Raw genomic sequence first — 12,985 nt, 5'->3', positions numbered from 1 at the left:
GTGATTGTTCAACCGTTTGACCAGTAGCTATGACGCACACTGACCACCAGGGGGCAGACACTCAATGCACAGGCATGGAAACATGGAACAGACTGATGAATCTGTTCCAGGGGGAAGGTGGGAAGAGATTAACCAAAGTTCTTATATGCATACTAGAGGCCCAGTGCACGGGTTCATTCAACAGTGGGGTCCCTCTTCTTGGCCCGCGGGGATTGGGCTGAAACTGGCAGTCCGACATCCCCCAAGGGGTCCCAGATTGCAGGAGGGCACAGGCCAGGCCTAGTATTATAAAAGAACAGCCAAAATAAATCTTAGGTAGACATGGCTGATACCTGTTCAATTACCTGTGCTAGTTCTATACCATAACCATGGATGTTCATTCTTTAAACCAGGTTTATTTCTGACAAAAGAAACTAAAGTAATATGAATAATTTTTACATGTAATTAATGTTACATTAAACATATTATTTGGGGTCTACTTAAAAGCACAGTTAAAAAGCATTCTTTGTCTTGCTTAAGGGATCCAACCTGTGGAAATGTTAATACATTATAGAATCAGTTCTGGGCTTATTTTTTCCCAGGCATGGCTGCTCCAGTGAAATATAACATATGTGTAGTCATTTTGTGTAATCTAGCATTAGAGTCATGATAGGAAGGATTGAACTTTAGGGTGGGAATGGCCAGAAGAGATATGCATTGTCTGAGATCACATGATTCATTCCTAGGCATTCTGAAGGAAACTGAAAATGTAAATCTCTCCTTAAAAAGCTATAGTGAAGTCATATTTGATGTTTGGGTACTCATAAATTTGCAGAACATTGCTTTTTAATTCAACCCATGGAATATATTCTGTTTGGTCATATAATATTTAGGCAAGAAGTAACCCATCTAAAGATTTCTAGTTTACTTTCCAACCCTTCATAGATAAGACCACATTTTTAAAATAGTTTTTTAATTTGAAAAGTAATGCATGCATATGGTTATCTATCTATATAAAAGCCTAAGCGACCCTTATGACCGGCCAACCAGCTGGTAACTGTGGCAAGCACTGACCACCAGGGGCCAGATGCTCAACACAGGAGCTGCCCCTTGGTGGTCAGTGCACTCCCACAGCCAACCTCTAGTGGCCGGCCAACCTCCCATGGCCCCTTCCTACCCCCTCTCCCCCCCAACCTGGCTGGCCAATTGCTTGCCAGGCCGAGGGACCCCACCCATGCACGAATTCGTGCACTGGGTCTCTAGTTTAATATAATAAAAAACACAAAGGAATATACTTTGAAGAGTAATTCTTATCATTCATCTCCAGTCATTCCTAATATGTAATCTTTTTTATACCTATTTTCATTTGAAAACTTAGAGACTTTTTGGTCAATACATATATATTTTTTTTCTCCCATTAATTTTAGAGAGGGAGAGAGAAACATCGATTTGTTATTCCACTTATTTATGCATTCATTGGTTGATTCTTGTATGTGCCCTGACCAGGGATCGAACCCACAACCTTGACATATGGGGAGAAACCAACTGCTTTACCGGCCAGGACCAGTATGTATAGATCTATACCATTTTTATTTGCTGCACCATCTATTCCATTGTTTGAATATATCAAAGATGTATCGTTTATTCATGGACATTTATTTTTCCCCACTGTCTTACTATTATAAATATTAGAGGCCTGTTGCACGAATCAATTCGTGCAATGCGCCTTCGCTTCTCCTGGCTGCCGGCACCGGTTTTCCTCCGGGGCCCAGGCCTTCACTCTGGCCTGGAGCCTTCCATCTTCGCGGCTCCAGCCCGGAGCCTTCTGTCTTCGCTGGGCTCCACTGCTTTGCGCCTACATATGCAAATTAACTGCCATCTTTGTTGGGTTAATTTGCATACTCTCCTGATTGGCTGGTATGCATAGCAGAGGGACAGTCAATTTACATGTTTGTCTATTATGAGGTAAGACTAGAGGCCCGGTGCACAAAAATTTGTGCACTCGGGGGGGAGGGGAGTCCCTCAGCCCGGCCTGTGCCCTCTCCCAGTCTGGGACCCCTCAGGAGATAACGACCTGCTGGCTTAGGCCTGCTCCCAGGTGGCAGAGGGCAGGCCCAATCCCTAGGTGCAGCCGCTGGTCGGGCTCAGAGCAGGGTGATCGGGAGGTTGTGATGCCACCCTCAGTCACGCTCAGGGTAGGGCCGATTGGGGGGTTGGGGCACCGTCCCCTGTCACACTCAAGGCAGGGTCGATGGGGAGGTTGCAGCGCCACCCCCTGTCACGCACAGAGCAGGGCCAATCAGGGGGTTGGGGCACTGCCCCCTGTCACTCACAGAGCAGGGCCCATCAGGGGGGTTGGGGCTCTGTACCCTGTCACGCACAGAGCAGGGCCCATCAGGGGGTTGGGGCGCCGCCACTCTCACACTCAGGGCAGGGCCGATGGGGAGGTTATGGCTCTACCCCGCCACACACAGAGCAGGGTCCGTGGGGGAGGGGGGGTTGGGGCACCGCACCCTGTCACACACAGAGCAGGGCCGATCAGTGCGTTGGGGCGCCGCACCCTGTCACACACAGAGCTGCAGGGTGATCAGGGGGTTGGGGAGCTCCCCCCTATCAGGCACAGAGCAGGGCTGATCAGGGGGTTGGGGCACCTTCCCCTGTCACGAACAGAGCCGGGTGGATAGGGAGGTTGTGGCCCCGCCCCCTGTCACACACAGCCGCAGGGCAATCAGGGGGTTTGGGCACTGCCCCCTGTCATGCTGATCCCGGTGCTGGGAGGCCTCGCGGCTCCGCTGATCCCGGTGCTGGGAGGCATATTACCCTTTTACTATATAGGGTAGAGGCCTGGTGCACGGGTGGGTGCCGGCTGGTTTGCCCTGAAGGGTGTCCTGGATCAGGGTGGGGGTCCCCACTGGGGTGCCTGGCCAGCCTGGGTGAGGGGATGATGGCTGTTTGCAGCTGGTCACACATCCTTCAGGGTGGGGGTCCCCACTGGGGTGCCTGGCCAGCTTGGGTGAGAGGATGATGGCTGTTTGCAGCTGGTCACACATCCTTCAGGGTGGGGGTCCCCACTGGGGTGCCTGGCCAGTCTGGGTGAGGGGCTGAGGGCTGTTTTCAGGATGGGGGTGACTGAAACTCCCAACTGCTCCTTTTTTTCTTTTTTCTTTTTTTATTCTGGGCCAGCTTTAGCTTTGAGGCTTGGCTCCAGCTCTTAGGCCTCCGCTGCTGAAAGTAGGTTTCTTGGCTTTGCTTACAATGTTGCGATCCTGCTGGCTGAAGCCCGGCGGACTAAAGTAGGTTTCTGGGGTTTTGTTTTGCTTCTATATTTGTTACATAGTTGCTTAGAGTTGCAGCTCAGAGGCTTGCAGCGGCAGGCAGGGAACATTGGAGTCCTCCGTCACTGAAGGAAGCAAGCCTCATGTTAGTTTCAAGCTGCCTGGCTGCCGGCCCGCCATCTTGGCTGGCAGTTAATTTGCATATTGCCCTGATTAGCCAATGGGAAGGGTAGCGGTCGTACGCCAATTACCATGTTTCTCTTTTATTAGATAGGATGCTTCAGTTGCCCTGGTCAGGTGGCTCAGTCAGTTGGTCATGGGTTCAATTCCTGGTCAGGGCACATATCTAAGTGGTGGTTCGATCCTTGGTTAGGCACACGTGAGAGGCAACTGATCAGTGTTTCTCTCTCCCTTCTTTCTTTAAAATCAGTAAAAACATCCTTGGGCAAGGATAAAAAAAAATGCCACAGTGACTATCTTTGTACATACATCTGCACACACCTAAGTGCATCTTAAAATAAATTCCTAGGAGAGCTATGTAAGTCAGAAGATACTGGCATTTAAAATTTGACAGCTAGAGTCAGGGTCACATATAATAAAATAAGATCAGTTATGATAATTGTCCTCCGGAGAGAAGAATTGTGTAATTTCCTTCAATAATAAGCCATTCCAGTAAACAGCTTGCTTCACAAATAAAAGGAAAGCAAAACTATTAAAAAGAACTCCCCCTCAAACTTTGTTGTTGTTTTAATTTTTATGTGTTCTGATAGTTATATTTGTCTTGTTTCTGTTCATAATAATGCCTTAGAAAACGTATGTGCCTCACTCTTTTTCCAGAAGTAAGTGCAATTTTTCACATTAACCAATGGATGAAATCTTAACTCTGAATCTATGCTATAGTGTGCATTCTAACCAGTGCGGCTTCTTGTTGTGAAATAGACAATGTTAGCACTGAGCCACCATTAACTACCTAATTCTGTGCGTTCAAATCTGAATGTTTTTCTTTGTACGTTGAGATATCAGCAAATATTTGTGCAAGTTCTTCATAAAAATGAGTGCACAAAATAATACTTAGATTAAAGGAACAGACAGTATAGTATTTTTATTTAGAATGGTTTTGCATTATGGAGATAGCCTTTTGACTTAATTTTTGTTGTTGTTGTTATCCAACCTTGTGTTTTTGGAATGAAGTTCATTATTGAGAGGATGATAATCTGGATTATATGTATGTATGTATGTATGTATGTATAGTCAGACTGAATCATTGCAAATGCTGCATAACATTTTTATCAAATAATAACAAAGGGAAAGAAAAACAGCTATAGATGTTTAATAAGGAAAAACTGGCCTATAGAAAATACCAAAGACGTTATTACAATAGCAGAATTTAAGCCAATTTTGTTTTTCAAATTTCATGGACATAGAAAAGAGTTTAACAGTAGTTTTATTTGGATCATGTAAGTATGGGTGATTTAAAAATTTGTTTTTTAAAGTTGTTTATTTTTCCACAATGAACACGTGAGACCTTGTAATTAAAAAGCCCGTCAGTGCTCTTTGAAAAGATAATTCCATATTCCTCCAGTTCCCATTTTCTGTCTTCAGTGTTTTCCTTCATTAACCTCTTATTTTTTTTCTTTGGTCTATTTGATTTGTTTGCATGGTTCCTTGCTTATGTTTTTTTGTTTTTTATTGATTGGAACCAGGAATGGGAACCCCCACACCTGATCATGATAGAACCTGGTGTGAAAAATCAAGGAATGAATTTTCAATAAGATAAATATGATTTACAGCACCTCTGTTTTTCTACCTGTCTTGCATTTGTTAGTTCTTGTTATTAGCTGGAACAAAGCCAATTATCACCATTACGTTTTGGCGGGTAATATTTTATTTTCTTAAAAATATATATTTTATTGATTTTCCACAGAGAGGAAGGGAGAGAGACAGAGAGTTAGAAACATCGATGAGAGAGAAACATCGATCAGCTGCCTCCTGCACAGCTCCCACTGGGGATATGCCCGCAACCCAGGTACATGCCCTTGACCGGAATCGAACCCGGGACCTTTCAGTCCGCAGGCCGACGCTCTATCCACTGAGCCAAACCGGTTTCGGCAATTTTCTAAATTTCATACAATGTTAAGGTAACCATGTGAAAAATGTTATTCTCAGCTGCTGCTAAAGAGGACGTAGAAAAGAAGAGGAAAGAATGAGGAAGGACAAAGGCGACCATTAATATTTGAGTTATATTAAATTTAAAAATAACTGTTTTTAAATACTATAAAGAAACCCAGATTTGGTGACATGTAAATTACTTATAATCCATTCATTGTATCAGCATTTTGTAACCAGCATGTCATTTACCACCATTTTTAATGGCTTAGGTATTCTTGGTTGATTCCAAAAAGCTGACTAGTGAAAGAAATAAGTAGAATCCTCTATTTATGAATTATTCTTATGTAGGTCATAATATATTGCTTGAATTCCTGCTCTAAGCTTCTGTGTTTATTAACAATTTTTGAAAAGTGTGTTTCTAATAACAGCCTATAACCAGAATGGGAGTGAGTGACTTGTGGCAAATTTTGGAGCCCGTTAAGCAACACATCCACTTAAGTAGTCTTGGTGGGAAAACCATTGCTGTTGATCTGAGCCTCTGGGTGTGTGAATCACAGACAGTCAAAAAAATGATTGGAACTGTCACGAAGCCCCACCTCAGGTACAGTAAAGTTCTTAGGATATAAATGTATGATTACATAAATAGTTGATGTCTTGGTTTTGATATTTTAAAAGATATTAATGTGTCTAGATCTGCCATCTCTGTATTGATGACTCACAGATTTGTACCTCTTACCTTCTGAACTCCAGACTCACATGCTTAGTTGCCTATTTAACATATCTATTTGGATGTTGCCATGACTAAGCCAGAAATTTGGGAGTCATTCTCTCCCTGTTTTACCTGGCCCAATGTCCAGTTCCTCAGAAGTCTTGCCAGTTCTACTTTCAAAAGAAACTTTTGTGTTTGTTCGTAAACTTTACTTGATGTCCAGAGGCACCACCTCAGTGTATGCCAACATCATCTCTCATCTGTATTGCTGAATGACTTCTTCACCGGCTTCCCTCCCTCAGGTCTTAGCCTCCTCTTCCTCATCCTCCTCCTCCAGACCATTTTCCATATAGCAATTAAAATAATCATAAATCTCCCTTGCTTAAAAACATTCAAAAAACAAACAAAAAAACATTCAGTAGTTTCTCAGTCCCGTGAAAATAAAATAAATGTTATTGCATATAACCTTTTAGGTACTAGTCTGATGTTCTTGCCATTGACGTCATGCTGCTATGTTGACTTTTGCTATCAATATATGAGGATTAATATATGACTAATTTTTGTATTTCAGGAACTTGTTTTTTCGTATCTCACATTTAACACTAATGGATGTAAAACTGGTATTTGTTATGGAAGGGGAACCCCCAAAGCTGAAAGCTGATGTCATAAACAAGAGGAATCAAATTCGGTATGGGCCTTCTGGAAAAACATGGTCTCAGAAAACAGGGAGATCACATTTTAAATCAGTGTTAAGAGAGGTGAGCATTTGGATCTGATTTAATAATTCTTATTGTATTGTATATAGAAGGCCAGTGTGGGTGGAGAAGAGTTTATATTTTGGAGTGAAATTGACCTAAGTTCAAGGCCTGGCTCTCGCATCTTGAAACTCTAAGGTGTTCTGCACGTTTTTTATTTATTTAAAATAAAAATTTCCTATTCTGTGAATGAGGATAGTAATACTTTGCAGGGATGTGCTGAAAATGAGAGAAAATCTACAAATATCTAATATCTAATCAACTAGTTCATAGTAGAGACTTGATACATGTTATCTTTTATGACATCTTTACCACTTAAAGAATTCCCAGAACAGAGATCTCATTAATTCATACTTCACTCATTCAGAATTAATAATAGTTCATACATTGAACATGCATATTTGACTTTCATTAGGGCTTTGTAATTTTTAAAAGTACTTATTGTTATATTTCAATATATTTACATATTACTTATAAAATATTATATATTTTTATAAAAGTTAAAAAATTATCCATAAAATAAAATATATTATTAAAACAATAGGAAGCTACTATAATTTTGTCTTTTTTCAAATGTATATATTTTTAAAACTTCCCATAATAGTTCATAAATAATTTTTATCTTGGACTTTTCACTTAATATGTCATATCCATATTTCCCTGTTGTTATAATGATTGTGCAACATTTATGAGGCTATGAAATCATTACCCAGGATTGTATATATTGTTTATTTTTCAGCTCTTCCATTATACGTGAAATTATGATGAACGTTTTTTGTGTACGTAGTTTTTTCTTGTGATTTGGGATTTTTAAGATAAAATTACCCAAAGTGAGATGAATAGACCAAAGCTTAGGAATGTTTTTTTAGCTACTACCAATTACTTTCCACCAGTATAGATATGAGATAAGCAATTTCAGTGCACCCACAAGAACACTGAAGATAGGAGATTTATCTTTGTATTATTTAGTATTCAAAATCAAAGATGTTTCTTTGTTTATGTAATACATATAAATACATATTTAATATGTATTGGTCTTTTAATGGTGAGGTTAAACATTTAACCTAGTTTTAGTCCCTCTGTGGATAATGGTCTTTGCCCCACTTACCTCTTGAAGTTTTAATTTTGTTGTTGTTGTTCAAGTTCTTTTTATATTAAGGATATAAACTTGTTATCATATTTGCTTTTAATTCATATTCCTGTTTTTCTTTTCAATTTTGGTTAAAATTTTTATTTCTTTAAAAGGTATTGCATAAGTTAATAATCATTTTCTCCTGAAATTCTGTTTTTATTCTTAGGTGATTTTTAAAAAAATAGTTTTTAATTAGTGGCTATTCCACCTTAATTACTATCAATAGTTGAAGAACATATATGTACTGGATTCTAATTATTTCCTCCATAAACAATTACTGGAAATAACCATGGTACACATACTTAGAGCCTTAAATACCCAGAATAAAGCAAAAAGATGTCCATCTCTTTTTTTTTTTTTTTTTGAGAAAATTGCTCCATTCTTATTTCTTTATTACAGTAATTGGTGTTCTTAGACATTTTGCTCAGTGTTACCTGCCCATTATTTTCATGTTTCTGTACCCTCAGTTACTAGGCCCTACTTCCTCCTACTCCACTGCCAACTTTTAAGTTATAAGCACGAAAGGCACAAATTAGTCTTCTTCCAACACCACATCCACCCTCAATGTGACAGGGACTTAGGCTAGGAAAATTTACAACCAGCCTCATCACAGATTCACTGCTGGTTTTTGAAGAGCTGAAATGACAAATGGCACTGGAATCTAAGATAAATTTCAAACTCTTGCTTATACTGAAAGGATATTTCTTATCTAGAGGAAGGTCGAAGCAACTATAGTGTTGCCATAAAATAATACCTGTAACAAAACTTGTCTTCTGAAAAGTACCCTTCTTATCAACATAGTACTTTGTATTTTTGGACCTTGTCCACGTTGGGCAACATCTGGCAGAGGTTTTTCTTATGTAATATGGCATGTAAGCAATTGATCAGTTAAAGCAGAAGAGACGATGTTTACTCTGTCGGTCTCTCCAAACTACAGTGCCCTTGTTTCTTCACCTTACCCAGTATTCCCCAGTAATAGAATTTGAGAATTATACATGACAAGAAAGAATACACTGGGATATAAGACTACACTCTATGCTGCTCAGTTGGGTTAAATTCATAATCCAAAGAAAACTCGGGATTATTTATTCATCAGCAAACTGATAGGAACATTCTGCACAGACATTTAACTTCCTAGGAACACATCAACAGCTGACCCCTCTGTGGTTTCCCACCATTTGTTTCATTATAGGGAAGAGATGATATAAGGAAAAGAAGAGAACTTTAAAGCCTCAAGCCAAATTGCATAATCACCTCATATTACATTGCCAACATCATGTGAGAATTTTTGTAATTTTACAGACGTAAATATTAATGTGATTGATTAATTATTAATCATTTAAAAGATATTTCCAGAATCTTGAGATACTATTAAGCAAGTATCATAATTTGTAAGACATGTAAATAGCACTGTTAACGCATTGTTTGTGGGTAGTTTTTATCGCTCGCTAACAGGTGGCATAGGCCATTTTTGCTAATTTTTTGCGCAAATGGCAACGTTTAGTAAAATTACGATAACTTTAGTTTACGTATTTATACATTACCCGCATTCTACCGCTAGTCTATAAAAAACGTATTAATACGTGTCCCGCGCTCTACTACACTGGTAGAACGTATAAATACGTAAAACGTATAAATACGTTTCCCACATACAATGTGTTAACAACTATAATAATCCTATATAATAAAGAGGTAATATGGAAATTGACCCTCACGCCATCACATAAGATGGCCACCACAAGATGGCTGGCAGGGGAGGGCAGTTGGGGGCGACTGGGCCGGCAGGGGAGGGAAGTTGGGGGCGACCAGGCCTGCAGGGGAGGGAAGTTGGAGGTGACCTGGCCTGCAGGGGAGGGAAGTTGGGGGCGACTAGGCCGGCAGGGGAGGGCAGTTGGGGGCAATCGGGCCAGCAGGGGAGCAGTTAGACATCAATCAGGCTGACAGGGGAGTGTTTAGGGAGTGATCAGGCTGGCAGGCAGGTGAGCGGTTGGGAGCCAGCAGTCCCGGATTGTGAGAGGGATATCCAACTGCCGACAGTCAGACATCCCCCAAGGGGTCCCAGATTGGAGAGGGTGCAGGCTGGGGTGATGGACACCCCCCCCCCCCAGTGCACGAATTTTGTGCACCGGGCCTCTAGTCTATAATAATAAAAGCATAATGTGCTAATTAGACCAGACAGCCGAATGACCTTCCAGGTGACCTTCTGGACGAAGTCAGGGCTGTGAGGGCTGAGGCAAGCCACTGCGGCTGCGAGGGTTGCGCCCCTTGCTCAAATTTTGTGTATCAGGCCTCTAGTTTGTAATATAGGAAAGTAAGTGAAAAAAAATTAGCAATAACAATGTTCTTAGATTTCTTGCATCTGCTTTTTCTTTTCAGTGTCTTGAATTGCTGGAATGCTTAGGAATTCCCTGGGTCCAAGCTGCTGGGGAAGCAGAAGCCATGTGCGCTTACCTCGATGCCAGTGGTTATGTGGACGGCTGCCTCACCAATGATGGGGATGCTTTCCTTTATGGGGCCCGGACTGTTTATAGGAATTTCACTATGAATACCAAGGTATTTTTTTCTTTCTCTTTGTCAGCATTTGTTTTGCAAACTAAATTTTTAAAGGGATTACTAAATGATTAAATGGAAAAAATGCTTATTACTGTTATTAAATACCATTGCCACATAGTTCATTCTCTTTGAAATGTAGATTTCTCTCCCAAGGGTTTGACTTGTTTCATATACTTTAATTCTAAATTAGTTTTAAAAGTATATTATAAACTTGCATATGAAATTTATTGCTTTTACCCCGAATTTCTACTTTTAGTAATGTATCCTCAAAAACACCTCCAAATATGCATGGAGAGGTATGCAAGGATATTATTTCCAGCATTGTCAGTAATTACAAAAATTTGATAAGCAACCCAAATGTCTATGAGAGGGAATGGTTAAATATAGCCATGGTTCTCAGCCTGGGAGATACTGCTAGGAGACATTTTGGTTGTAACTATTCAATGTTGGGAAAGGGAGACTATAGACATTCGGTGGATTGGAGCCAGGAAAGCTAAATCTCTTGCCAGACAATTCTGTTATCTGTCTGAAAATGCTAATAGTATCCCCATTGAGAAACACTACTTCAGAATTGATATAAGAGTAAGCAGTTATTAAAACGGTATGTAATGTTAAAGATACATAGATATATTAGCGGGTAAGAAATGTTGCAAAATGTTTCTTTTATATAATCCTGTTTTTACTTAAAATAATGCTTAGTAACAAATATTTGTGTATGTGTATAAAAGAAAAGGTATTTTGGAAGAATATGTACCACACTGTTAATAATGTTAACTTTAGAAATTGCAATTACAGGGAATGTTTTCTTTCAGTAATATACATTGTAAAGTGTTTAATTTTGTAAGATGAAAATCTGCTTTTGTATACAGAAAACAATAAAGGGGAAAAAATAAATGCTGAAATGTTTAGCCATTTTTGAAACTGACTTTATTTCCAGATATTAAAGTGTTAGATTCTACGAAGATTCTGGTTATTAGGATAATTTCCCTATTTAAACATCTGGGAATAATTAAATATTTAGAGACACCTTTGACACATTTTTGTAATGCTGTTTAATGTATAAACATTTACATTTTGAAGATTAAACAAATTTGTGCTTTCTTTTAGGACCCCCATGTTGACTGTTATACAATGCCATCTATTAAGAGTAAACTAGGTTTGGATAGAGATGCTCTAGTTGGACTGGCAATACTGCTTGGCTGTGATTATCTTCCAAAGGTACACTGAAATTCACTATTCATAGTGTGGGGGTTTTTATTCCTTATGATTTACATAAATATTAATACAGTATTGTTATGTGATTAAGAATCTAATTTAGAGTATAATTTTAGGCATAATAAAATATTCAATAACTAAAATAATCAGCATTTCAAATGACGTTAAAAAGCTGGTTCATTGTGACACTGAAGCTTCTAAATAGGAATAGAATAATAATTATTATCACAGTTTGAATCTCATAAACCATTACTCTAGCTTAAGAATTCACATTCGAGTTTCAACTACCCTTTTAAAGAAATAAAGGAATTATTCTTTTCTTGTGTCATGCTAATGTTAGTTTCTATCACTATTTTATCTATTTTTTGGTTTTCAGTCTTTAGCTTTCCAGCTGTGCAGATGCTTGGTGTTATTATTATTGTTGCTAGGCTACATGATTATTGGAATAAGCCATTCATCCTTTCGTGCCGCATTCAGTGTTGTTCAGAAAACCTTTGATCTATATCTTATAAATTTATATTGTAACAAATAGGTATATTAAGTGAGTGATTAAGAATTATGAGGATAACCCCATTCTTAAATACTATATTTAAAAATACAAAATTACTTATATTATAGCTCTTATTATGTAGTCTCATTATTATGTCCCTACTGATCATCTTTTCTTACCGAATCCCTCATTATACTATACTGTATACTCTATCCCCAAGAGACATCTAGAGAAGGAGGACATATAATTTTTTTTAGCCAGATCTTAGGAGATAGGAAAAATAGCAGGGAAGTCAAATTATTAACTCTAATTTCTAATTTATGTCATCAGTGACCAGATGGTGAAATCAACTTTTTTTTAAACTTATAAGTAAAGGAAGAAGGAAGAATGAAACTTTTAAATAACACACAAAAAAAATATTTTATTATAATTGTAATTCTGAAATAGAAAATTTCTATTTCCCTTATGTAATTATTAAAGCTTAAAGACTAGAAGCAGCCCAATGTTGAATGTAAAAAACCAACTTTATCTACAGTGGTATTACATTATGCATTAGCCTTAGCTATTTTGAACATTTGTATTCTTTGTAATCCAAACTGCCATCTATTTATATTGTTCTTAAAGTTAAAGATTGTTAAGACTATATACTAATACTAGAGGGGTCCTTCCTGCCATTGCCGCTGCACTCACCAGTGGTGAGCCTGGTTCAGGACTTCTGGCTGAGTGCACTGACCACTAGGGGGAAGCTCCTGCATGGTCAGTGCACGT

At 39.0% G+C, this 12,985-nt stretch overlaps 1 protein-coding gene across 1 annotated transcript in view; it reads left to right on the top strand.

Moving 5' to 3' along the window:
- The window catches only part of GEN1 (GEN1 Holliday junction 5' flap endonuclease), a gene marked incomplete at its 3' end in the record, with an annotated part of 34,962 nt that overhangs the window by 4,148 nt on the left and 17,829 nt on the right, over positions 1 to 12,985 (top strand). The window contains exons 2-5 of the mRNA XM_081101461.1: positions 5,792 to 5,964; positions 6,644 to 6,830; positions 10,336 to 10,512; positions 11,620 to 11,730. Of these exons, the coding sequence (XP_080957587.1) occupies positions 5,804 to 5,964; positions 6,644 to 6,830; positions 10,336 to 10,512; positions 11,620 to 11,730 (636 nt within the window). The 5' untranslated portion in view covers positions 5,792 to 5,803. The remainder of the gene's footprint in view (positions 1 to 5,791; positions 5,965 to 6,643; positions 6,831 to 10,335; positions 10,513 to 11,619; positions 11,731 to 12,985) is intronic.

Source organism: Myotis nattereri (assembly GCF_964212035.1).
Source record: "Myotis nattereri genome assembly, chromosome: 10".
NCBI classification, from domain to species: Eukaryota; Metazoa; Chordata; class Mammalia; order Chiroptera; family Vespertilionidae; genus Myotis; species Myotis nattereri.
The sequence above is the reverse complement of the archived record's forward strand: the minus strand, read 5'-3'. Positions and strand labels throughout refer to the sequence as shown.